Source organism: Micropterus dolomieu, linkage group LG15 (genome assembly GCF_021292245.1).
Source record: "Micropterus dolomieu isolate WLL.071019.BEF.003 ecotype Adirondacks linkage group LG15, ASM2129224v1, whole genome shotgun sequence".
Taxonomy (NCBI): domain Eukaryota; kingdom Metazoa; phylum Chordata; class Actinopteri; order Centrarchiformes; family Centrarchidae; genus Micropterus; species Micropterus dolomieu.
In genome coordinates, this window is record NC_060164.1 from 4,802,120 (window position 1) to 4,827,452 (window position 25,333).

Here is a 25,333-nt window from a genome sequence, read left to right on the forward strand (position 1 = left end):
CCCTGGGGTGTTGTGTTTACAATTTTGCCTAAATTCTAATTTAATTAAGTGGCTTTACTAAACACATTTAGATATGTGTGTATGTGTATTTATGAGTGTGACTTCATTCTGAAGTTCTTGTGTAACATACAGTGTAATGTTATTTAGTGAACACAAGTCAAGCATGAAAAATGTGTGCATGGATATGTCACATGTCAAGTATTCACACATCCGGCCTGCATCTTATGTCAGCAGTAATTTAACAGACTCAAGTGAAGTAGTTAAGTTGTATCTGTGCATGTTGTGCGTGTGTGTGTGTGTGTGTGTGTGTGTGTGCATTCAGACCACTGAGCAGAATTTTACATTAATTCTAATTTAATTTAGCAGGCTTTCACAATCTCTTACCATGTGCACAAGTATGCGCTCTCCTGTGGGATGGATGGCCAGGGCCTCGTCATACAGGCCTTTGGCTTCATCCAGTTGGCCCCGGAGCTCGGCCAGGCGGCCTCGCTGCAGTAGCACTGAGTGAGAGTTGGGGAAGAGCGAGCTTGCTTCAGCAATGCAGAACTGGGCCTCCTTTAGCCGACCATCCGCCATGAACAACTCCCCTGAAAGAGGAGGTGAAGAAAGAGCACGAAGAAAGAAGGTTAGGGTGAGATGGAAGAAAGGATGGTAGGTAGGGAGTTAAATTGGAGGAAGAGGTGGTAAAGGGGAGGAAGAAAATAAAGGGGAAGTACAGGAGGGAGAAAGGAAGAGAGAGTGATGCAGTGACGATGGGAAGCAAAGGGAGAAAGGGTGGTAAGGGGTGAAGGAGGACAGAGAGCAAGGAAGGAGAGTGAAGCAAAAGAAGGTGAGGAGGATAATCAAGGAAAGAGACAAAAGAAGAGAAATGTTTTAATCCTATTAGTAACGTGAGAGTGGCACAGATGACTTAACTGTCAGTTCAGTAGCATCATGTTAGAATTTAAACTGTGCAGAGCTCAAATCCAAACACAAAACACTACACTTGGATGGACACCCTTTGTTTTTCACAAGAAACTGAAGTCTCGCTCAAGGACAATTCTCGCTCTGAAATCTTGTGAGAGGCGATTTGTTGCAGGAAGACAATGGTGGAAACGTGAGTCAGAGTTGGAAACGGAGAGGAGTTTGTTGTGTCACAGTAACATTAGGTAGGAAATAAAGTCTGTTTAGCAGTTTGAATTTTCCTCAAGCGGAACTTCTGTTTCTTTTTAAAAAACAATGGGTGTCACCGAGAGTCACTCAACACTTTCCATGACGTAGTTCGACAACTTATAAAATATAGTTTGAATCTGTCTGTGGCAAAAAGTAGCACTTTCTGTGGATGTAATTTTGACAGGCCATTGCTGCCAATTCACAGAAGCCATCTACTGCACGGACTCCAAAACCTTTTGTACCAACCAGTCTATTTCGACACCAAAATATGTGACACTAGGGCCCAGGTTCAAAAATACTGAAATTATCCTTTAATATTTTGTTTTATAAGGATGTGTTATATTTAGAGGAGTTGTTTATTATTTTACCTGTTACCTGTACCTCAGGATGGAGACTACCACGTTTGTTAACCTAAACTTAAACCAAGTCTTCACCCTGTAATTTAATGATTTACATTATCGGCATGCATTTTGTCACCAAAAGGAAGGCGAGTCCCAGCAATGTGACTGTGGAAACAGATTTATGTCCCCACACCATGAGTAATACATGTCCACAAACACACACAAAGAAAAAGTGTGAAGGAGAGAGTGGGAGCAATGCAGTGCCTGGGAAGTCATGAAAGTCTTGCCTAAATATGGACATCGCATACTAAAGCTGCCTGCTTCCTTTCTTTGCAACTGCTGGGAAGATGAGAACAAGCCCCCCCCCCCCCCCCCCCCCCCCCCCCCCCCCCCCCCCCCCCCCCCCCCCCCCCCCCCCCCCCCCCCCCCCACACACACACACACACACACATACACACACAATCACGCCTACAAGCATGTCATTGTCCAATAAGACTTGGACACAGAGTGGACCAGAGGACCCGCCCCTGAAGCTGGAGCAGACCAATATCTGGACAGGATGCTGGCGCATGGAGCTGTCAATCATTCTTATGTGTGGACGATGGGTCAACTCTAGAGAATCCCTGAGAACGAAACTCTTCAGCTCTAAAGACAGCACTGTGTGTGTGTTTCAGAGAGAGAGAGAGAGAGAGAAAGGGAGAGCTGTTGTGCAAGTATATTGTACACGGCGTCTGCTCCTGAGCGCTGTGTGATCACGTGTGTGTTTGGTAGCGGATATTGTGTTTGTTTACCTGTGTCTCATAGATGCACAGATGGGAAATACTTAGTGCATGGAGGCTACCTCTGCGAGATGAAAAAGACCCATTTCCCAGCCTCAGAACTCCTTCTCACAGCTTCACTTTGGGGAAAAAGCATTTCAGTGAATGATCTCTGGTTATGTAAGGCCCTTACCTGCTCCTCACCTGAGCTCCCAGAAAAAAAACTAACAGATCAGCGCCTGCATGTATACAGTCCATTTATATGTTTGCAGGAATGCGCGTGTGTTTGCATCGCGTTTCCATCTAAAAGAGCCGTCTGTGTGTGTTTTTTTCCCTGTTTGGCATTTGAGGACGTGAGACTGAGAAAGGAAGTGACCACTGAGAAGAGGAATGCTGGGAAGAAAAGAGGGGGGTCAGCTTTAAGGAGACACACCCCTGGTCTCACACACACAGTTTAGCTCAAATCAGCAGCGAGCACATTCTATTTTCTCAGCAGAGTGCAAAGGTTGAACGTAGAATATAACCTTCAGATTATAGCAAGCCACTGGGGACATGACCCCACAGCCCCTCCACTGATCCCATCTTGGTATGCTGGTTGCATCACTGCCTTCACTGAGGTGCTATATGGATTTCCATTCTCATGCCTCATCCACTCCAGTTGAGTGGATGGATGGAATGTTGTTTGTGCAGAGCATCTCCATTACTCCTCTCCCTTCATTTCAATGATCTGCTCTCCTGTGAACCTCCACAGGCAGACTGAGGCTGAAAGGGTGGAAGTAATAGCGGTATGCATCACTACAATCCTGCCCTTAATAGAACAGTGGCCACATGTATGCAGGTACAGCGTGCAGTGCTACATAAGGTATGCAGTCTTCAATGGGACTGGGATGGTTCTACCCACTAAATTGTGGAACATGTCCTTGTTTACTCTGAAGGCAGAGATAACAGAAAATGGCTCCAGTAATCACATTCAATTATGTAGTTTTGCACAAAAACAAGGTTACAAATATATGATCTCTGGCAGAAATTGTTTTGCTGAATATGTACTTATATCCCTTATTTTTTACCACAAAGGGCTTTTCAGCCTTTCAAATACAGGTGAAGTGACTTTCTATGACTGCATCTCAGAGAGAAAGGAATTCAACTGAGCTTGTAACCAGGTCAGTAAGCTGTGTAAGGGCGCTTTCATACCTGCCTAGTTCGGTTGAATCGCACAAGAGTTCCTTTTTCCCCCTTAGTGCGGTTCGTTTGGGCAGGTGTGCACCAAAATGGACCAAACAAGCTCTCTTTGAGGAGGTCTCAGTACGCTTTCAAACGAACTCTGGTGCGGTTCACTTGTGGTGTGAAAGCAAACAAACCAAACACAGGATTTTATGATAGATGTGATCTGAGCATTATTTCCAAAGCTAAACCATTAATAAATCCATCTGCTGACCACGAAATGTGTTCAGCTATCTTATAATTGATCTGTATAAGCCATGCTATGTTTATGAAAATCATTTGGTAACATATACTTGTCAACGCAGGTAATTTCCCTGATTAATAGGTTAAAATCAGTTAAAAAAAAGGAGGGCAGGTAGTTTACCCTGTCAGTTCCTCCATAAAACATTTGTGACAGCAATACCACAGTAGGCTATACAATAAGCTAATAAGCCCCGAATTATTACTGTACATGTCCTGTTTTTACATTATTCATAATAGGCTATGCGGTCGATCTGTGGTCTAACATATCAGAAGCATTAAAGTTCTGCATAAACTGTCAGTCACCAGAGTTTGATTTCCCCACGTCAGTCCTGATGATGCAGGATGACAATCGCCAAAACTGTCCAATCAACAAGTTACCTCTAAGTCTGTGTAACATCTTGGTTACCTCTCTTGGTTCATTTGTAAAACTGCAGTGTGAACATGAACCGGACCAGAACTAAAATGCAACAGAGTATAATTTTTTTCACTTGGTCAGGACCAAATGAACCAAACTACAGGTGTGAAAGCACCTCAGACAGGCTGTACACCACACATCTGTGTGGAGAAGATTTTCATTAAAAAGTTGGCATCAGATATTCAAATTTTATTCTAGTTTAATCTAATTTATCTGATGAGATCATTCCCGTGAGTGTTAAGATTTCCATCTCTACTGAGGCATTAATTGTCGGGATATATTGTACATCATAACAATATGCTTAACCAAAAGCTGATGTCTGCATGTTTCCTCTCTAGCTGACGAGATGACATTTTTCCAGGGCTTTAGCCCCTAATGTTTTGACTGTAGCCCCAAACGTTACTCAACAACAACAAAAATATTTTCCATATTAATATTCAATATTCATTATGACGCAACCTGTTTTGCAAGGTCTTCAAAGAACGGAGGCTACTTGCAAATGACCCCCCACCGTTACTTAGCCTGCCTGCATTTAGAGAATGAGAGAGCATTGCACACAGCTTCAGGGCTTATCCGTGACTAAGCCTACTGAATTGTCCCTTACTACTTAATTGTAGCTTAATCAAAACATTTAAATATAAATGTTTTTCAGTGAACATCTAGCCAGTGTAAGCTATTTGCTACCCAAACGGTTAACAGTCCGCCACAAAGTAGTAAGAGAATAACATGAGACAGCTGACCACGACACAGACACCTGTCGCTCTCTTTGCTGTCTCTGCCACCCTTGCTCAGACACTTTTGCTCTGTTTGACTGTCTCTTTGCTCCAGGATGGTTCCCTCTGAAGTGACTGAGCTGCACTTTAACAGAGGTGCTGAAGTTTACATTTGTGTGGATTTGTGTTGACCTTTATTTTTGATCACAAGTGTTTTCAGTTTTGGTTTTCCACCTCTGATGAAGAGCAGTGCGCTCGTCCAGTACAGTCCCAGAAGGGCTCTGTGTCAGATGGTCTAAAGGGGGTAGCCTCCTACCATATATTATACCATATATTTTAGCTTACATTAAAGGGGTTATATGTAGTTTTTTAAAGGAAATTAATCACTTTTTTATTGCCTCTGTGGTAAGTAGTTGTAACCTGTAGCCGACTCCCGTAAAGACTTAAGGTCGGATTTTCCGAAATCCATTGGCTGTGACTGCATGCATGCTCCCGAGCCTCTCGCCTGCTGCATCTGCACCGTACACACAGCAACAACACGGCAGTTAACGAGATGGAGGAGTCTGCAAGACTCAAGGGTACAAGGTACAAGGGTAGGTTTATTTGTCACATTACAACAGGTTGTCAAGTGAAATTTAGTTTGTAACTTCCTTATGTTACGTAGCAGATATGCTGCAATATAAAAGCAATCATAAAATTGTAATGTGATAAAAAGTTTTATTGGCTATTGCTGGAGCCTTTCAGGCAAAATGAATCAGATCGATGTTGGGTGAAAACACAGTCAATATCTGAAAGGCTTGAATCACGGAGAGACCTCCGCTTTGTTTTGAAACTGACAAAACTGACACAGAGCTGGCATTCATCCTATTGGACCGTTAAACTAACATTACTGCAAAGCATGTGAAATACATTGTGATTTTGTGCTTTAGTTGGCTTAAATTAGATAATGTTAACTTGCCAGATAATGCTGAGCGGCTGCTAACGTAATCTAGTGCAAAATACTACAGTTGTATGGCTTTCTACATTACTTCAGAAGCTAAAGCAATCCATATTAGTATCCTGTGCAGTGTTTCCCACAGAATGACAGGTATGATATTGACTAGCAGCTATGTACTATTTTGCTCACCCTCCACAACCCAGCTGTAAGGTTCCTTGCTTGCCAATAATAAATTTGAAGGTGGGTCTCAGAGATTGTCTCAGATGACAGTGTTGTGTTAAGAACATAACAAGAACAAGACTAACTTATCAGAATGAACTTGAATAAATGATACTAACTATTCAACTCTGGACTGATTCAGCCCATGGGTCTGTTGTCAATAAACGCTTTCACACTGCCTTATTTTCCGCGAGTACTGTATGAAAGGTACGGAGCCGAGAAGAGGTTACCAATTTGAAAACATTTAGCTGTGTTGACATTGCTGAGCCTCCGGTGAAAGATATACAAATAATGTTAGTTTCTGAAAAGGGAGGGAGCTAACATATCACTTCAGCTAAATGCAATCATGCAATGAGCATGGATTACTTAAACCTCAAGCTGATGAAAATATTACTGTAACAATCCAGTGGAAGTTTCCATGAGTTTCCAGCACTTTGCGTGAAGCTCATGAGCAGATTAGTATACTATTACTAGTGGCCACTGAATGAACTTACATGTAGCAAAGTAGCACTGTGATACATGGTAATAGGCTGACCTGTACCGCTAGCAAGAGTGAAAAGACATTCTCTGTTAACAGAATATTAACAGGAATATAAAATCTAATTGTCCAAGAGATTCCAACCTCAAGGTTTGAAAACTTGTGTTATAGTTGTGCGTGCATTCGTCATACCAGCCTGCAGCCAAATGCGTTCCAGGGTGGTCCAGATGTAGGCGGGTCCTTGACGACGGGTGGAGCTGATGTCAGACACCTCAGAGAGCGCCGCTTCCAGACGAGACGCTGCAACTGACGAAGGACTCAGCGAACCTGTGAAGGGATAATAAATACCAAAAACGATTGTACCTTTCTAAGGGAAAGTAGGAAACTAAATCCTTGCCTGCAAAGTGATTATTGACTTTAAAATAATGAATACTTTAATATGTAAAGATGAACTTAAAGAAAAAAGAAAATAAACAATATTTTGTCCCAAATATACAGTAAAAACATTAAGAGTGAATTCAAAACCCCTCAAATATGACAAGGCTAATCATGAAACAGATACTTTGTTCATTTACCATCATAAAATAGTACAAAGAGCTACAGTGACAAAAACAAACACTCATTCTCTGTTCAATTTCAGAACGTCAATAGATATCCTGTGAACAGACCCCTGATCCTGCTAGAAACACAGGAGTGGAGGTGAGTCAGATCATTGATATTTAAACAGCACATCTGCTCCCCCAAACTGGGTTGCAGACTGGTAAACAGTTTTAATCCATAATAGGTCAAATGCGGGGGGATTTGGACTGACCTACACATTCACCTTTCTCACTGGTATTTACCCAACACCAGAGAAAATTGAGGATGTGTTTAACTTAATAAATTCTGCATGCTGCAGTCCAAATATGCACAGTGGCATTCCCTTATTAGAAAGACTTTAACCAGCGAGAGAGCAGACCAGTGGAGGTGTCCTGGAAGTCAGGCAGGGCGAGGTGGATGGAGGGTTTCCTGGCTCCGGGGCTGACCTCTGTCCTCTCAGCCATTGGTATACTGCTGCTGTCATCTGTCTCACTGCAACACACAATCACGCACCAACAGTAGAGTGCAAACATAATGAACAAACACACTCACAAGTGCAAGCACAGATATACATTACATATACTGACCCTATAATTATAATGTGCTATGAGCCATTCACATCAAACTATTCTTTGAAGTTATTAACATGTTTGTAGGATTACTTTATCAATGGCCATGTAATTTGAAAAGGCTTCTATCCTCAAAGCCATTCTCTAACTTGGTTCAATATTGGTCCATCTGTGAATGTGAAAAGGAGACCCGATCAAGTTCTACGTTGTTGTACGTTGTTGCCTCACTGTTCTGTGACTTAAAACTGGAACCTTAAATTAAATCCAAAGGTAATTATTGTTTCATTTTTTGCCAGCTAGGCCCAGAGAAGAGACTGCCAGTGCAGAGGCTGAGTCCAGCGCTGTGGTAAGAATACCACTGCAGTTGCTAATGCTAACATTAATGGCTGCGTCTTCGTTGCAACAACAGCGCTGAAGCTGCACCTGCTCCTGTCGGCCATCACCCTGCCAGACACCTGGAACCAATGGCTTGGTTGGGATAGGTCTACCAATGAGCCCGCAATGAGGCTTATTTCTGGAGTAACACTAACAGCTGGGATCTGTAACAGGTTCTGTTCAGCAGTTCGATTTCGATGGTAATTCCCCCAATTCCATTGGACATATTAGTTGGGATATAAAAATGCACCTGCTGGTATCCTGATTATTCATTTTCATGTAAACTAAGCCTCTGTTGTACACATTACATTCCCTCTAGATTTTATTTTGTGAACTTCTGACCTTAAAGTTCAAACTACGCCTGTGGTGGAGGGATGATAGGCCCTCCACCTCGTATGATCCTTCTGTGGCAAATGTGCCCTGAGAGACGCTAAAACTGTCTGCTCAGTAGTCACGGTCAATATGTCAGCCTGTCTCTGTCTCCCACCTGCCCCCGCGTGTCACATACTACATTGCCCCAACAGTTTGCCCCTATCTAGCCCCCACTCCCACATCACATTTTTAAAATATTCTGTCCGGGTGGAGCCAGGAAGGCAGGAGCTAAAAAATAATAATCACAAAACAGTATACAAACATACATTTTCAACCTTTAAACAGGTCATCTTATCAGAGAAATTATAAATGACACTGTTGCAAATGCTAGCTGAATGACGTCATTTTTTTATATTGTTTATACTTACCATTATCTTAAAAGCTAGACAGCTAGCTTGCTTAATTAAATAGCTCAGGCTACTGTTTGTGAGCAAAGATTAGCTTATTATTGGTGACTCAAAGTTACTTTGACTGCTCTAGAGATGACAGCAATTATTTCTTAATTCTAATGTGTAGGAATCTGAGATAAATTAAGGTTCAGTACGCTGCTGCCTAACTGTTCTGTGACAAAGTAGTCCACATTAAATTAAATCCAAATAAATGTGGTGTATTATGGTGTATTACTGTTATCCAGGTTATACAATTATGGCCAAAATTAAAAAAGTTTCTAAGCATGCTAACTGGTCTGTGTAGCTTTTCTGTAGAAAAGATTCCTGTAGATGGAAAGCAAAGGAGCACAAACAACAAACACATCTCACATGCGCACACCTGGAGCGGCTGACATCATAGCGGCTTTGCCAGCGTTGCAGCATCTCTTCACAGGTCTGCAGGGCTGCAGCCGGGCCAAAGAGGGCCTCTTCAAGCTTTACCTTTGTGAACAGCAGACTGGACCAAAAAACAAACACGCATTAATTATCTTTGTTTAATCTTAATGCTGCCTATAAAGAGTATCTGCTGTTTTTGTACCCGTACGGAAATTAAACTGTAAACTGAGTAAATTAGCCTGAAGGAATTGGACCCAAGCCAAGTCAAACTTGTTCTTATTGTCACTGATCACATAAGCTACAGTATGAACACACAACATGATATTCGAGGAAAAGAAAATCGTAGATTTACAGTGAACTGGAGCCTTCGATGCTTGAAATGCCTTTAAATCTTCAAACTAGCTATACTAGATATTATCTCATGTAGCTGACTGTTGCATATTGGGTTCTAAAAATCAACAAGCATATAAATAGGCATTTATGGACACAGCCCAAGTGTTTGAGCTTCTGCAGTAGCTGGGTAAGTGCTTAGGACTCATCAACATCTCAGTGATGCAGGCGGACTGAGGCACACATGGATCAATAGAAGCAGAGAGGGGGTAACGATAGTCATCAACAACAAGCTCTAAGAGTGCGTGTCTGTGTGTGTGTGTGTGTGTGTGTGTGTGTTGTGGTATGTTCAGAGGTTGATGAAGTAGAGGCCATAGAGTGTTTCCGTTTCCGCTCGTCCCTTTTAGTTGAAGACAACCAGTTAAGTGATGTGGGAGTCTCTGACGTGAACGTGTGTGCCGTGTGTGTGTGTGTGTGTGTGTGTGTGTGTGTGTGTGTGTGCATTTGTAGTAATTGCCAAAAGGGGCTCTCAGAGGATGCAGTCTGTCATGGGCATCACTCATCCATGAATGTAAGGAGAAAGAGAGAGAGAGACCCAGAGAGACTATGGTGTTCTCCGCATCAGACCCCTGCCTGCCTAGCTGTCCACTGCCTCTCGCTTGTTGAAGGCTCCTCTAGTTATTCTGTACTCTCCTGTCAGGGGTGGGGTGGTGGGGTGCAAATAGAGAGAATGAGGGAAGGAGAAAAGCCGGATCAATAGGAGAGCGAGACAAGCTTATGACAGGGGAGAAAACTCTCGATGAAATGCTCCTCGCTACCAACCTACGGGTTGGTGGACGACTGGGGGAAGGGTGTGGGTGTGTGTGCCGAGGGTGTGAGTAGAAGATGGAGGGATGCTGGAAAAGAACAAGTCTCCCACTTGGAGGGGATTGGATTTTGTGACGTGCGGATGACAAGTGCTGCTGAGGGACGTTGTGTTAAGGATACGTCTGCCAGTAGGGGTCCACCAGAGTGTGTGTGATTGTGTGTGTCTCTAGGCTCTCCATTACCAGTGTGGCAAAGCATTTAGAAGCATTGTGATGGTGTAAACCCATCTGAGTGTTGAAATGTGACACGGTGTTTGTATGCGGGTGTGTATCATGCGCACAAAGAACTGACTTTCTTATTGTGTACCCTGGATGTACAACACGAAGAACCGCCTTAACTGAGTTTACTGCAAATTCTCAAATAAAAGCTGGTATCCAGGTAATGGTACGGCCTCAAAAAATTTATGTATTTGTGTCTGTTCAACACTAATACTGGTCTCATTCACAAACTAATTCCAATCGTTTTCTTTCCATCCGTGTTAAGCGCTTGCTGTTGACGTTTCACACTGTTAACATTAACACAGGAAAAGAAGAGGCTGTCTGCACACTGAAATGTGCAAGCTCCCCAAAAATATTTATTGATTTCAGACTAAATTTGTCTTTTCTTCAGTCCTTTCTTTAGCACATTGTTTTTTTTTTTATGTGAATAGCACATTGTCTTGGATAATGGGTCTTTATCATATGATCTCCTATTTTTTTTATTTGTAAGTGAAGTATTTCTTATCTGCATATATCCGGTTCACATGGCCATTTGCCTGATGAGGGCCTTGCAGGTCAAAACATTGCTTTACAAAATGATTTCACTGTGCACACCATAGAAAGTAATATCAAACTGATCTAAGTTATCTGAGGATAGAGAAATTTTCACCTCACTATTCACCCCTCGATCACAGCCAGTGTTTCCCACGCAGCTCCAGAAAAGATAGATTTCAACAAGATTACAGCACTCAAAATTACACATCAGATTACAAAGGATGTCATTTCCAGCCTCCTGGGACTGAGCCTGGTGTGTGTAGAGCGTAGTGTTTGATGACTGATGGCAACGAGCAGTGTAGCACAGTGTAAACGCAGTGGCCAGCTAAGAGTGGTGAGTGCCGGCGTAAACTCCATATAAAAATAGCTAATAATGTTCCCTTGGAAAAGTGGTACATCTACAGTATTACTCATTCTGCACTCCCACAGATCAGAGTGTGTATTCTCTCCAGGCACATGGGCACATGCAGACCCACATCATACTCGAGTATATATACATATATATGAAGGAATATATATACAGTACACACGAGATTAATGCACGAAAAGCCTGTGCAGACATGCTTGCTTTGTGTAGCACAGCATAAGCCAGGCATGCATGTGTATGCTAATACACACGCTTGTACAGATGCACACACATGCACAAACACACTTGTTCATGCTGCAACATCCCGCTAGATGAATGCAGAATCAAAGACCGGGATTAATCATTCTCTTTAGTACAAACTGCGGGACCACGATCACCCTCTCTCTCTCTCTCTTACACACACAAACACAACCCTTCCCCTCTCTCCCTCTCTTGCCTCAGCTCTATCAATCTGTAGCAGAATCACATTTCACATTGAAATGCATGCCTGTTTACTGGGTGATTAAAATTTCAAAGAAAAGGGAGAAACTGAGACGGAGAGATAAAAAAGATGAGAGGCAAGGAGAGAAAGAGAGGGTGAGAAAGAGAGAGGGAGCGAGAGAGAGAGAGGACGAGATGGAGAAGGAGAAACAGAGAGAATGACAGAAGCCGGGGGTAGAGGATGTGGGAGAAAGAAGGAAGGAGGAATTCAGTGTGCTACAGCAAGCTGACAGTTTGCTGTGGTGCAGAGAGGCAATGGCTAACAAGAATCACACACATGCATGGACACACACACACACCGATGCACGCTGACACACAAACATGCATGTGCCAGATTACGATCTTGTACATATGTATACCCATATATCCCCACCCCCACAACACAACGCAAGTACGCAGACATGCGGCATGCCCAGCACCATGCACAGTACAAGGTTTGATTACTGATGCTCGCTCACACATCCAAAGCAAACGATGTTCAATGAGCTTGTTACTGAGAAAACACCTCCTATCACTCCCCCATCTCCCCCCCCCCCATCTATCGCTCTGCCTCGATCTCTCTTCGCTGACTCTGAGGTCTGCAGCTCGGCCTCAGCCTGACAGGTCCCATGGGTATTAAGATATTCTGGATTAATTTCCAATGTGCATGTTGCAGGTTTGGGTTGGGCTACGGGCTAAAATACTGTTGATTAGTAAATGTTACGATCAAGTACTACCTTCACTGGTTCACAGTTTCAATGATGCATTGTTTGCAAGGCTTACTGATGTGTCCTTCTCTCACTTGGAACATTCTTCTCCGCCTGCATGGAAGCACAGGTGTCTTTCGGAGACAATCACGCCACTGTTTTATTCTATACTTTTGTAAATGTAAGTTAGGGTTCAGGGTTTATGAAAGCTGCATTAATTGCTAATGGCTAATGTGTTGCCCATTTACACAAACAGCACGCACAGAGCAACATTACCATTAACTTAGATTTGTGCCTCTTGTCACCTGCGTTTTTGCTCTGTTTGGATATCTATCAATTCCTAAGGGAAACAGCTGGCTCTTTTATGATTGAGTTTAGAGTATACTAGCAAATTATCAGTGGGGAGAGATGCCGGCCAATGAATGCTTGGTGAGAGCTGTGACATCCCTGATTACATTTCCTGAATACATACTATACTATATGATGTTTCCCAGTTAGTTTCTCAGTCATTCTGGACAGATCGATAAAGCAGCAGCCTAGACCATAGTTACGCTGCTAAAACGAGGACTCTTACTCTGAGAGAGAGATTGAGGGATGAAAAATGTTGTTAGCTGCCGGTCCCAGGCCAGTTGGGCCTAAATGAATTGGGCCAGGTCAGGTTAGGGCTAACACTTCAGGCCTGTGCAGAACTCTACTGTCTGTCTCTCTTCAGCTTCAGGTTGGCACAGTTCAAATATGCATTGGCATGACAGACTGTGTTGCCAAACCAGTAAAAGTATTATCAGAAACATAGATCACTAAATCTTGGGGGTATCTTAGGGGTTCATGGACATTCAGTAAAAATTAATTTGAACTCAGCTGTTCCATTAAGTAAACTACTGGTGCATAGATTTGTATCTCTCTCTCTCTCTCTCTCTCTCTCTCTCTCTGACTCAATGTCTCTCTACTGCTCCATAACAACAGTTTAGGAACAACAACTGATGCTGCCTGGTCCACCCATATGACCTCATGGTTACCGGGGCGATGGGGATTCCTGGCGCAGAAAGCGATGTGATTGGCTAAGCCCGGAAAAGAGCTCTTAAATGGGTCAAAGCAGTCAAGTGTCTCTACGGAGGATGTGTGTGCGACTGTGTGAAAGAAAGAGAACAGATTTCATCTTTCTATTGTACATACAGTACTGATCAGTACAGCTTGTGTAATTATAAAGCCGTCTTTTCCTACGTCCACCCACTCTGCCTCTGTGTTTTCTTCTTCCTGTCGGGCTCTCTTTTACATTCTTCCTGCTCTTCGTTATTTCATCAATTTTCTTGTTTTTCTGCATTTCCTCTCTCTTCCTCTCACTCCTGATGTATGGATGTATCCCATCTGTCTGTGCTGGGGCCGTGGAGGCCAACACTGACCCCAAATGGCTGTATAATGAAGTGCTGTACTGGGCTTTGAAATGGAGAGAAAACACATCAAAAAGATGACGCAACATGCTTCCATATTATGGTTAGCGTGAAATAACTGGCCTGGATAGTTAATGTTATCCATCTATGATTAGATGGAACATCCTCCACAGCAAAGTAATATGTTTTTAATGTGTTTGTTCAGGATGACAGACTGGGATCTTTCCTATGAGACAATGGGAGCATCTTAGACCATTTTTTGGGCCTATACTTGTGCATAACCGGCCTTAAACTATTTCATTTTAGCTGGATTCTTCTCAAAACATTTAGAGACATATGGCTTTACTTAGTCTTTTCAACCTAGACAAGAATACAATTTTGGGGGGAAAAAACTGAAGTCTTTGTAATTATTTGTTATGAAATTAAATACAAAGACAAGATAATGAAATATTACAGCATGTTATGCAATAATCTACACCATGTATGTGCATATTAAACCTTGGTCAGGTATGACAACAAAGGTGAAAATGTTGGTGAAATAGTGAATGCAAGGTAAGGAGATGCCAACCCATAACTAAAAGGTCACAGGTTCAATACCTGCAACGTGTCCTTTCAAAGTGTCCCAAAGCAAATCAATGGATCCTTCCCCAAAAAGATTACAATCAACTGTCCAAGTCAGGTTTTAACCTGTTTAGTGTAGCAGACAGGTGGGTTTATGTGTCAGAAGCCTCAGTTCTGTCAGGAAAGCAGCAGTAGGGCTCGGTTTAGAGCTGCAGTGTTAAAAGGGTAAGGGTGCGTGAGGGGCATGGGTACCGCAATGCAGGCCTCTACTCTGGCACGTCTAAATAAGGCGTCAAGTGTGTGCGTGAGTGTGTGTGTTTGTGTGTGCTTGGCCTCCAACCCAGTGGAGCTACGACACCTTATCCCTACGGAGAGGACTAGAGTTAGGAGAGGGCCTCACTGCACCACTCTCTGAAGCTTTTCCTACAGAGACACACACACACACTCACACATAAAAAAACCCATACAAAGTCCATCCGTACAGCTACCAAGTCGTTCTGTTGCCTGTATGAGTGGGATGGTATAGTGGGTTTTACTTGAAGTTGCTGGGGTGCTGGCTGAGGGCCAGGCCCAGGGTGTCCACAGCATGACGGTGGTGTTTCTGGGCACTCAGCAGCAGGGTCAGCAGGTGGAGGGAGTGTAAGTCGTCCCCACGGAGAGACAAAGCTGCCTGCAGGGGCTCTATGGCTGCTGATACCTGCCAGACACAACACCCATTCACAGGTATAACTCACAATCTGCAACATTTTCTTGTAATTAATGGCTGTGATTAACAAAACATACAAAATCTTCCCCATTTGTTTGCTTATACCTGGCGTACAAGTGCCAGCTGCAGAGCCAGATACATAGCAATTTGTGAGTCCTGGGGGTCTAATGAATGAGCCCTGCGGAGGAGAGAGAGACAGCCCTCATGGTTCATATTATGTTAGAGAAGGTTTTACCATATTTTTTTTATTGCCACATGTTTAACAAAGTCCAATAACGACAACAGGTCCACAGGCTAATGTGGACGACTGTGCAGCCCTCTAAATGCTTACATCCGCATGCTAACACAACAACAGTGCTAACATGCTTATGCATATTCCATGCTAACATGCAATTAACCATCTTAGTTTAGCATGCTAGCATGGTAGCAATTGGCATTAACACAAAGTACAGTTGAGGTTGAGGGCAAAGCATTAAACACATTTTTTTTTTACCTGAGAGGGTCTGGATCCATATTTAATAGCATTCGATGCAACAATTCAATGGTTTGCTTGCATGGCTAAAAATATGCTACTTATACTATGTATGTATGATATGAGCAAAAGGACAGCAACTGATAAACAGTGTACAGTATGTTATGTAGAATGGAAGAACTGGAACCTACTTGCTCAAAGCTTGTAGTGCTTTTCTGTTGAATTTATTACGACCAGCTTTCAGAGTAGCTGGAGAGACAGAAATAACCAAAAGTTTACATGGCACAGTTTTAGTGTTGTTATATTATAGCAGTAAAAGTATATCTTATACAATAGTGCAATTCTTCTGTTCAAATACACATTTTTAATTACTTTACACACTTACTTTGGCAATGTAAACATCTGTTTCCCATGCCAATAAAGCCCCATTGAATTGAACTGAATTTAACTGAGCTGAATTGAATTGAATAGAATAGAAAATGTCCAAGTCCTCACAAATTTCACTAAATTAAAAAGGAATAGTTTGACATTTTGGGAATTATCCTTATTTGTGTTCTTGCTGAGAGAGAGATGGGAATATTGATACCATCATTCTCTGTTTGTTAAATATGAAGCTATTGCCAGAAAGACAGTTAGCTTAGCTTAGCATAAAGAGTGAAAGCAGGGGGAAAAAGCTCTCAGAAAGGAAATAAACGTATTTCCAAAAAGTGTCGAACGATTCCCTTAAGGGCTGGTTAATTTATGTAATTATAAGCATTTATACAAATGAGGTATGCTGTCGTTTGCCTGGAGGGGATATTCTCAGCATATTTGTCTATTTGTTGGTTTGTGTGTCCTTACCATCAGAGGCCTGTAAACTGCAGCACAGTCCCAGAGCCAGGTAGGCCCTTGGTAGAAATTCTCCAGCTTCTTCCCCCATAGACACCACACTCTGCGACAGAGCCTCAGCCTCATCAAACTGGAAGCACACACACACATATATAAACATGTAAACATATAAACATACACTCAATTAGCCTCTGAAGGATAGTATAATATAAAACAAACAAATCTCTTCGGAGCATTGTGAGATATGCGATGTAAGAAGGACCTGCAACATCCTCTCGTACAAACTTTGTAGCACGTATATGTGGCTGAGGTGCAGCAGGAAATGAAGTATCGATGGCGTGGCCTGCTGTGAGTTTAGTGTGAGGACAGTCTGAGTAGATTCAGTTGAAGGACAACGCAGAGCTTGGAGAAGGACACACATCCACACACACGCTCGCCCACACACTCAGCAGTAGACTGCAGGCGGTGTGTGGCTGAGCCGAGCCGAGGTGCTCTGAGCCGAGGAAAAAGTATGTCACTGTGTGTGAGGTTTGGCTGGTGGTGGGCAGGCAGGTGGGTAGGTGGGCGAAGGGGGGGTAATGCCTTTGACAGCACGCCAGCTCAACAGCAAGCCAACTGCTCTGACACCATCCTCCTCTTCTCCCCTTCATCCTCCTCCTCTGCTCTCTCTCTCTCTTCTCTCTCTCTGTGCCTCTTTCTCTGAATCCAGTCCGTGTGAGTTCAAAGCCTGTACAGAATAGCCAGTCATTTAAACACTTCCATGCACAACTTAGGAGGATTAGGCTTTTTTCTGTCCTTTGAATGGTACGAAAAGAAGAACACAGTTGCAGTTGTTGGGTGAAAACCTTGCATCTACAAAACTGCTCTTTAGGAATTTATAAAAGCAGCTTTCAGATCCCAATTGTGCCATTTGTGGTGATGTTGTGGGTTTGGAAAGGGTCGTGCCCCTAAGATCCTTTGCTGTTCCATATACGTGAGGTTTTGGTCTGGTCTGTGGGCTAGTGGGCAGATGCAATGAGCACAAAAAAAATGTTGCTGACTAGATAATAGTTCTGTCTGATTGTCCAGTGGAGCTGAGAGTGGATAATGGTGGCCCATTTATGTAATGCCCCACTGTACTATGGCCATAGTGTCCCATTGTGATTAAGGCTGTAAGCTCCTTAGTGTCTCTGGCCTGCCATGATCTCCAGCCACTGACAGATGTGCTCTCTCCATTCGCCCCTGTGAGCTCCTCTTTTCTAATCTCTGACCCCTTTCTCTCTCTCTCTCTGCCTAACTCACTCTCACTCATTCTCTCTCTCTCCCTTCACCCTAAATACCACTGTTGATGTGACTTTCTCCCTCCTGCCCAGATCATGAACAGCAGGACCATGCAAGCTGGTTGGGATTCACGTTGATGTGTATCTGCCTGAGTGACCCCAGTGTCAATCCCAAAACATTAGCGACAGTGCGACTGTGTTATGACTTTCCATGTACACACACTAAATATTCTATGACGCTGCTGTCCATTTACAGAATTCTATGACATAACTTCACCTTGCAGCTTATCATTTTATGGATATTTGCTGAAGCTGAGGGGGCAGGTTTCACTAAATGAAAATGAACATGCATAGATTACAAACTGATTGTACGTCAAACTGCGTTCACATGCAGATTTGTCATATCTCAATGAGATAGGATCCATTCTCCTCTCTTCTTATGATATCTTTATACAAAGCAATGGCTACTTTTGACCCCTTATCACAGGGTGCAGCTGCACTGACTTTGACTTTGATCTGAATTAGCCAAATATTATTTAACAAGAAACAAGTTCACAGTCATCCTAGCAGCTCCGCAAGATGGTAATTGAGCTAAATGCTAAAAAGGAGCAAATATTAGATAAGAATTGGAAAACCTTCAAAGAATCATAGTCACAGAATTTAGTTTATCCTCATTTTGTACTACAGTAATCATCTCATGAATGAACATGACTTGAGTTGAGAGCAGTTTAAGCAAAGCAGGATTTTTCTTTTCTTTTTTCTTAGATAGGGAATAGGGAGGGATGAAGAGGTGGAAGTGTCCAAGATTCCCCAAGAACAAAGCAAAACATTGCAGAAATGAACCTAATTTTGAGTTGCAGTTGTTTAATAATTTTGTGGGGATGTAAACATCTGCTACTCTGTATCAACTATCTATTCTCTAAATAGACATGGTAGCAAGAGCAGCAAAAGCCACCACATGGCGCAAGAGGCAAGGAAAACAGCTCCAGCTACAAAATAATTCAAAAGAAGGTATCACAGCAACAAGTATCTGGGAAATGTAGAGCAGAACAAGAACACTAATACCATAAAGAATGTCTGTAGGCTACATGGCTCAGGCTCACAGGCCGGACCACAGCTGCATGTGTGCATTTGAGTCCAGGTGTGTGCGTGTAATGTTTATTTGTATACATCTAAAATGTGTGTAAGTGTATGTGAATGTTTGCTGTGTATTCACCCAGTGCAGCTGACCAATGCAGACTTTAGCAGCCAATAGGGGCAATGAAGGGTCGTCTGGTCTCATCCTGGCACACTCTTTAAATACAGACACCGCACCAACCCCCTGGAACACAGACGCACAAACACACGTCACTGACAAATTGTGATTCAAGTTGCACGCAGCAGCCAGTCATCATGCAGCCACAGATGACACGGATCACTTCTGAGAGAGTGTATCAAACACACATCACCCGTCCTTACACAGACCTAATAGACCCATTTAGACACACAGTCACTTAATACATGTAGGCCAATCATTAATGGACCACGCGCACATGCGCTCACACACATGCACATGCACACACACACACACACACACACACACACACACATGCTGGCCCTAAATAGAAGCGGATCTGACGACACTGAGGCGGCCCCCTTCTCCTTCTAGGGAGCAGCCTATTTCTAGAGCTCTCCATTGATCTGCAGTGTCACTTTATCCTGCAACCCAGATCAATTTTTCTGTCACACACGAGCGCACACACATACACACACATACAGTAACCGAGGGAGAGAGATTGTAAGCTATTACAGCCCGTTCGGAGGACTCCCATGGAAATGTCCAGTTTTTTGTTACAACAATTTTTAACATATTTTATCTGCAAATTAATTCAATAGTACTGTATTTGCAAATTATTTGAACTTTTTAATTTTGAGAGGCAGATGGGGGTGGGGGTTGTCCACGAAGGACAATACATACTAGACGGTTTAGACTAATAAGGTAGTTGAATGCCCTTTAAATGGATTGTTTTTTTTAAAGTAATTTGCTTGGCAATATTTAAATTGTCCAGATTGAGTAGAATTCCACCCATCTGCTTCTTCAAGCAGACTGAACACTTATCTATGAACGCTTTTTGTTGCACGTCTGGACATAAGGGTGAGTCAAGAGCACCGCGGCATACAGGACAGAGGTATGGCAGAAGATGGATGTCTCCTTAGGGTGTGGCATGGCATGTGTGAGGGTCTGTTGCTGGTATATAAGGAGAAATTAGCTCACCTTCCCGGCCGCCATGAGTGACAGGCCCAGCTGGTGCCAGAGGTGGAACTCGTTGAATGAAAACTTCATGGCTCGCTCCAGACACTGTGAGGAGAAATGCAGACACACAAATATGTTATCTAGCAAAATAGTGATGATTATACATAAGTGGGATGTGTAGGTACAGGTTCCTGCCAGGCTGAGCCGAACAAGAAAGAGAAGTGAAATGCATGAAAATGCATGCCCAAACTGACACTAAGCCATTAGGAGACCAATTTTTAAGTCAGGAAAGCCAGCCATTAAATTTATCCACTCATTTTTTTCTCATTTACATAGCTTCAAAAGTGAATGGCCACTCCTCTTGACTACGTTTTTCGAGTTTGAAATGTCAGTCACCACTCACCACCCACTCAGCACTGTTTCAGTACATAATGATGTGATTGATGTGTGTAGACGAGCAGAGGATGGCGCAGAGCGCCACTCAGTCACATGTTGTCAGTCAAGCAGAGAAGTGAGCTAAACCAGGAAAAAGGTCTGTGTGATATTCTAATTGAATAACGGGCACTCATTAGAAAAGCCGCCGACCATTTAACATGCAGACAAAGAGTTCCTGATGTGCTAACTGACTGAGTGTGGACAATGCAGCTAATTGCACTACTGAACTAGACTGTGGGTATTTCTTAAATGATACAATGAAAGAACTAAGCAGAGTATCAATAAAAACAAAATACGGTAATACTTGTCTGCTATTATGAAACAGCAACTTTCGCTTCTGCTGCTACATACGTAATGGTGCTGACCCTTGTTAACCCTGCTAAATTTGGCCCCCACACATACCAAACCCCAATTTAACCACTGGTTAATATGCAGAGGCGGAACTGGGATTCAGACAAATTGGGATGCCGGATGCAGCACACAGAACAACGTATACTTCGACTCCACTAGATTTCAGAGGGAAAATTTGTACTTTTTACTCCACATTTACTTGACAGCTATACTACTACTATACTACTTACTTTGCAGATTCAAAGTAAATATAATGCATTTTTACAGACATATACCCAATAGTATACAAAGTTGTTAACAAGAATAAGAGTCTACAACTAGCAGCTCTGTGAGGCTGTACCTTGTCACAATGGTGATTTAACTTAAATGCTAACATGCCAATGTTTAGCATTTTACCATACGTAAAATACAGCTGTGGATGATGGAATTGTTATTTTGCTGATAGTTGTTTCAGAATCCAAAGCATTCAATAAATAGAAATGTTTCCCTCATGATGGCGCTTGATGAAATTTAGGGGATCACTAAAGTTATTAGGATTCACTCAGTGGGCAACATGAATGTCTGTACCAAGTTTCATGGCAATCCATCGAACAGTCTGGACCAAAGTGGTGGACCGACTGACTGACACTGCCATCTCTGGAGCCATGCTGCCAGCGTATCTAAAATTGTCTCTACCTCGACCAGCTACTTATACATAAATGTGCCAGTAATATTAATCCAGTAACTTAACATATATAATAATACATGAAGCTAAAAGTAGTCATAAAATGTACTTTCAACAAATACATTTTTTTGAATGCAGGACCTAATGGAATATTTCCACACTGTGTATTACTGCTTTCTACAGGACTTAAGACATTACTTCCATCATTGTCACCATTAGCTAATTTTATTCTGCAAAAATTTCAAATCATCAAATTTTTTCCATACAAGCCTCCAGCGTTTCTCTTTGTAAGAATGTATGCATTGGCATAAATCAAACTTATATAATACTAATACATACACTGATGGATTGATTAATTACTCAGCAACTGTAATCAACCAATCTGAATCTTATTCATCACATCAGAGATGGATGGCACTGACTGGCTGACGTGTAATTTTTAATAAATGGCCCATACTGGCCTCATATATCAGTAAACTGATCCCACTGGTCTAGGTGGAATTACCTCAGTGACTATGAGTGTGTGTGTGGTCCTCCTTATAAGATGACTGATGCTATCTATGAATCAGTCAGACAGGTGGACAAACCTAATTTGAGATGACCCCGACTTCCCACATCTGAGTAGAGGTGACATTAGAGGGGGTGACAGAGCTTGTAAAAAAGGAATTTGGAGCAAAATACTGAAAGAAAAAGGGAGGAAGAAGCAGAAAAAGACAGACAGAGTGAAGGGGGATGCTGAGAGATGGGAAAAGACTGGGAGACTGAGAGAAAAAGACACATAATCCCCTTGCTCAAAGTGATAAGGACACTCATTAAAAAGTTTGGGAAAGGCAAAGCTCTCACTAACACATCTCATCTCTCACTCTTTTGCTCTCCTCCCCTCAGACCTCCAGCATAGAGTGTGTGTCTCTGTTTAAGAGTGTGTCATCACACCTCAGAAAGCATGGCGTACTGCCCCCTCCTGGCCATGCCAATGGTAAGCAGGTCGTAGACAGAGTTGGCATCCTGCAGGCTGGCCTGGCGAGCTTCGGCCTGGTCAGGCAGACGACTGATCACCGCCTCGCCGCTGGCCTGGACGAACAGAGTTGCTGAGTGAGGAAGAGGATGAGAAGGGAGGAAAAGCAGGGAAACTAAGGAAGGGAAAGACTGATGGTCATAGTAGAAAGGTTCTGTTAAAGGAGTTGCCTATTCCCTGTATGTGATTTGAAAGCAAAAAGGCTGAGAATGTGGTGTGTAAGGGGAGTATTAGAGAAGGTAGGGTGTGCGTATGTGTGTGTGTGTGTGTCTCACCATGGACTCAGTGATGAGCAGCAGCAACACAGCCTCCTCCACCACGTCCTGAGGACAAAAGCAACTGCCAGGACACAGAAAAACAGGAAATAGTACAGTAGTATAACAGGAAGTCTATCCCTCTCTCTCTCACACACACACACACACACACACAGCTTGACCAGAGGTAGATTGCCAGATTGCAGGCAGTGTCCAGTTTCAGTCTCAATTGTGGTGCTGTAACACAACACGGACCAACCTGGGTGTATCACTACACAGCCCTCATCTCAGATGTCTCTCTCACACACACACACACACACACACACACACACACACACACACACACGCCCCTTCATTTCTTCCATTCCTCTCATTCATCACTTTCCTTGCTTCCCTTCCCTCTCTGGTCAGCCCTGTGTCCTATTATAGGACCAGACACCATCGTGGCCTTTTGAAAAGCGATAACTTCTGACAAAAGCCATGAACAATACTGAAGTACAGCTATTCCTCAGGGTGAAGTCTCCTGTTCCCCCTCTACTTCTAATCTCAGACATGGATTTAGATCTTCTCTTATGATAGTGTGGGCAGGATTAGTCATGTGGTGGTGACTAAGTATGGCTTGCAGGGCCCCTGCAAAGATGGAAGTGCAGAAACGAGGCAACAAAATCTTGTTATTCTTCAGTGTGCTGATGCAGATTACCCGTTTGTTTAGGAGTGTGTGATGGATTTTCACCCCTTTTGAATATTATGTCATGTTAGGTTACAGTATATCACTTTAAGTTATGTTATGCTATGCTGTTATGTCATGTCATGTCGTTATCCTCTTGTCATGTTTATCATGACATGTTATCTTATTTAATGTTATGCTGTCACGTTGCTATGTTACATTGTTATGGTATGTCATGTCATGTTATGCTATGCTCTGTTATGTTTATAATGTCATGTTATGTTATGATATGTCTTATGTTGTCCTATTACTTTTATGCTATGTTGCATTGTTATGGTATGTCATGTCATGTGATGCTCCTTTATGCTGTTAAGTTATGGCATGAGACATCATGATATGTCAGATCATGTCATTGTTATCTTGTGCTGTTATGTTACGATATGCTGTGTTCCAGTTTCAACTTGTGAAAAGACAGTTTAAAATGCAGCTGCGGGATAAGTTGCTTGACCCCACAGAGGTGATTAAAGGGTAATTAAGGTAACTGGTTTTAGCTTTTGAGATTTCTATTTTCCCGGTTACTGCAGAGGTAAGAATATAAGAAAACCATTGTAACAATTATTGTGTGTTTTACCATTTATAGCTTAATATAACAAGTTTTTTCTATCGGTCTAAACATTTAGTTTCTTATTTAACCTTTATTTATACAGGGTGGGTTGGCTGAGCATACATTTAATGTAATGCACAGGCTTAACCCTGTCTTAAACCTTAAACCTCAGCTTTTGTTTTGTTACAGTGTTCTCTCTTAATATTGTGCACAATATTCTTTGTCAAAGCTATATTTCACATATGCTATAAGGTCTGTCCTTATTGTGTCCAATTACTGTACTTGTAGGTACCCCGTGAATTTGCTTTAACAACCTAAATATGGTATTTGTTGGACCATGATTGAAAAACTGTATTCATTGCCTTATGCCTATTCCCAGGTATTCTAGCAGTGCAGTATTTGATTTCTTCTTCTTCTTCTTCTTGAGAACAGTTCTACACCACACTGATAAGAAGAGGAGAGATGTGTACAATGATTTGCGTGTGCAGTGGGATGCCTAACCTTGAACGACCCAGTGTAAACTGGTAGCCCATGAGCACTCACAGGGAAGTTACCTGACTTTCCACGTGAAAGGTTGTCCTTTTACTTTGTAAAGCTGTGGCTCAGATTTACGCCTCCCTGATGATGACTCATGGTCTTTAGCACAAAAAACACTTGCAGAAAGAGACATGGCGGCAACTGCCGCGTTATTGGTCGGATAGTATCGTGGAGAAAACTGAATTCACATGGGCTAAAAGTGCAAAGTTGACAAAGGTAAATGACACCTACTGTGCTACTGCTGTGGGCACAATAAATACTGTACTTGAGTAAAGCAATAATTGCACTAATAACAATAAAGAGGATTAAGACAGCTAGAATGAAACACAAACACAAAAAAAGGTAGTGACATAGAAATGAAACAAAGGCAGTACAGACCAGTCAGTGCTGTAACGTTGCGGTGGTTTAACAGTGGGATAGATGGCGTCTTTGGAAGCGGCAGCTCCCTCTCTGTGGAGCCAGGCGATGGGCGGGGGGCCCAGCGGGGGCCAGTAGCTGTCCTCACTCACGGAGCTCAGCAACACCTCTGCTAGCTTCCTCGCTGCAGACTAGGAGGAAACCACAATGTATTAAAAGAAAACTGCAAATATTGGGTAGATGAGCAAGCAGATGAGACTACATATTAAGTTATAGATAGCAACATGATAAGCAATAAAGAAAATGTTACTTACTTACTAAATAACTAACCATGCTGCAGAAATTTTAACTGAGGAAAGTTGCTGAGAAAGTTTAAGCTATACA

The 25,333-nt window shown here is 42.6% G+C and overlaps 1 protein-coding gene across 3 annotated transcripts in view; it reads right to left on the minus strand.

Annotated features, from left to right (window-relative positions):
- Positions 1-25,333, minus strand: part of ttc7a (tetratricopeptide repeat domain 7A) — a 49,142-nt gene that overhangs the window by 13,852 nt on the left and 9,957 nt on the right. The window contains exons 1-14 of one of the 3 annotated variants that reach the window (XM_046071391.1): positions 24,971-25,112; positions 24,610-24,733; positions 22,806-22,869; positions 22,449-22,586; positions 20,087-20,170; positions 19,049-19,153; positions 16,586-16,703; positions 15,937-15,994; positions 15,379-15,451; positions 15,104-15,264; positions 9,141-9,257; positions 7,436-7,548; positions 6,670-6,804; positions 385-587 (exon numbers count right to left, since the gene is read on the minus strand). In XM_046071391.1, coding sequence (XP_045927347.1) covers positions 385-587; positions 6,670-6,804; positions 7,436-7,548; positions 9,141-9,257; positions 15,104-15,264; positions 15,379-15,451; positions 15,937-15,994; positions 16,586-16,703; positions 19,049-19,153; positions 20,087-20,170; positions 22,449-22,586; positions 22,806-22,869; positions 24,610-24,725 — 1,485 coding nt within the window. In that variant the 5' untranslated portion in view covers positions 24,726-24,733; positions 24,971-25,112. Of the gene's footprint in view, positions 1-384; positions 588-6,669; positions 6,805-7,435; positions 7,549-9,140; positions 9,258-15,103; positions 15,265-15,378; positions 15,452-15,936; positions 15,995-16,585; positions 16,704-19,048; positions 19,154-20,086; positions 20,171-22,448; positions 22,587-22,805; positions 22,870-24,609; positions 24,739-24,970; positions 25,113-25,333 lie in introns of those variants that run through there. The other 2 variants (XM_046071392.1, XM_046071393.1) reach the window with 2 other exon arrangements.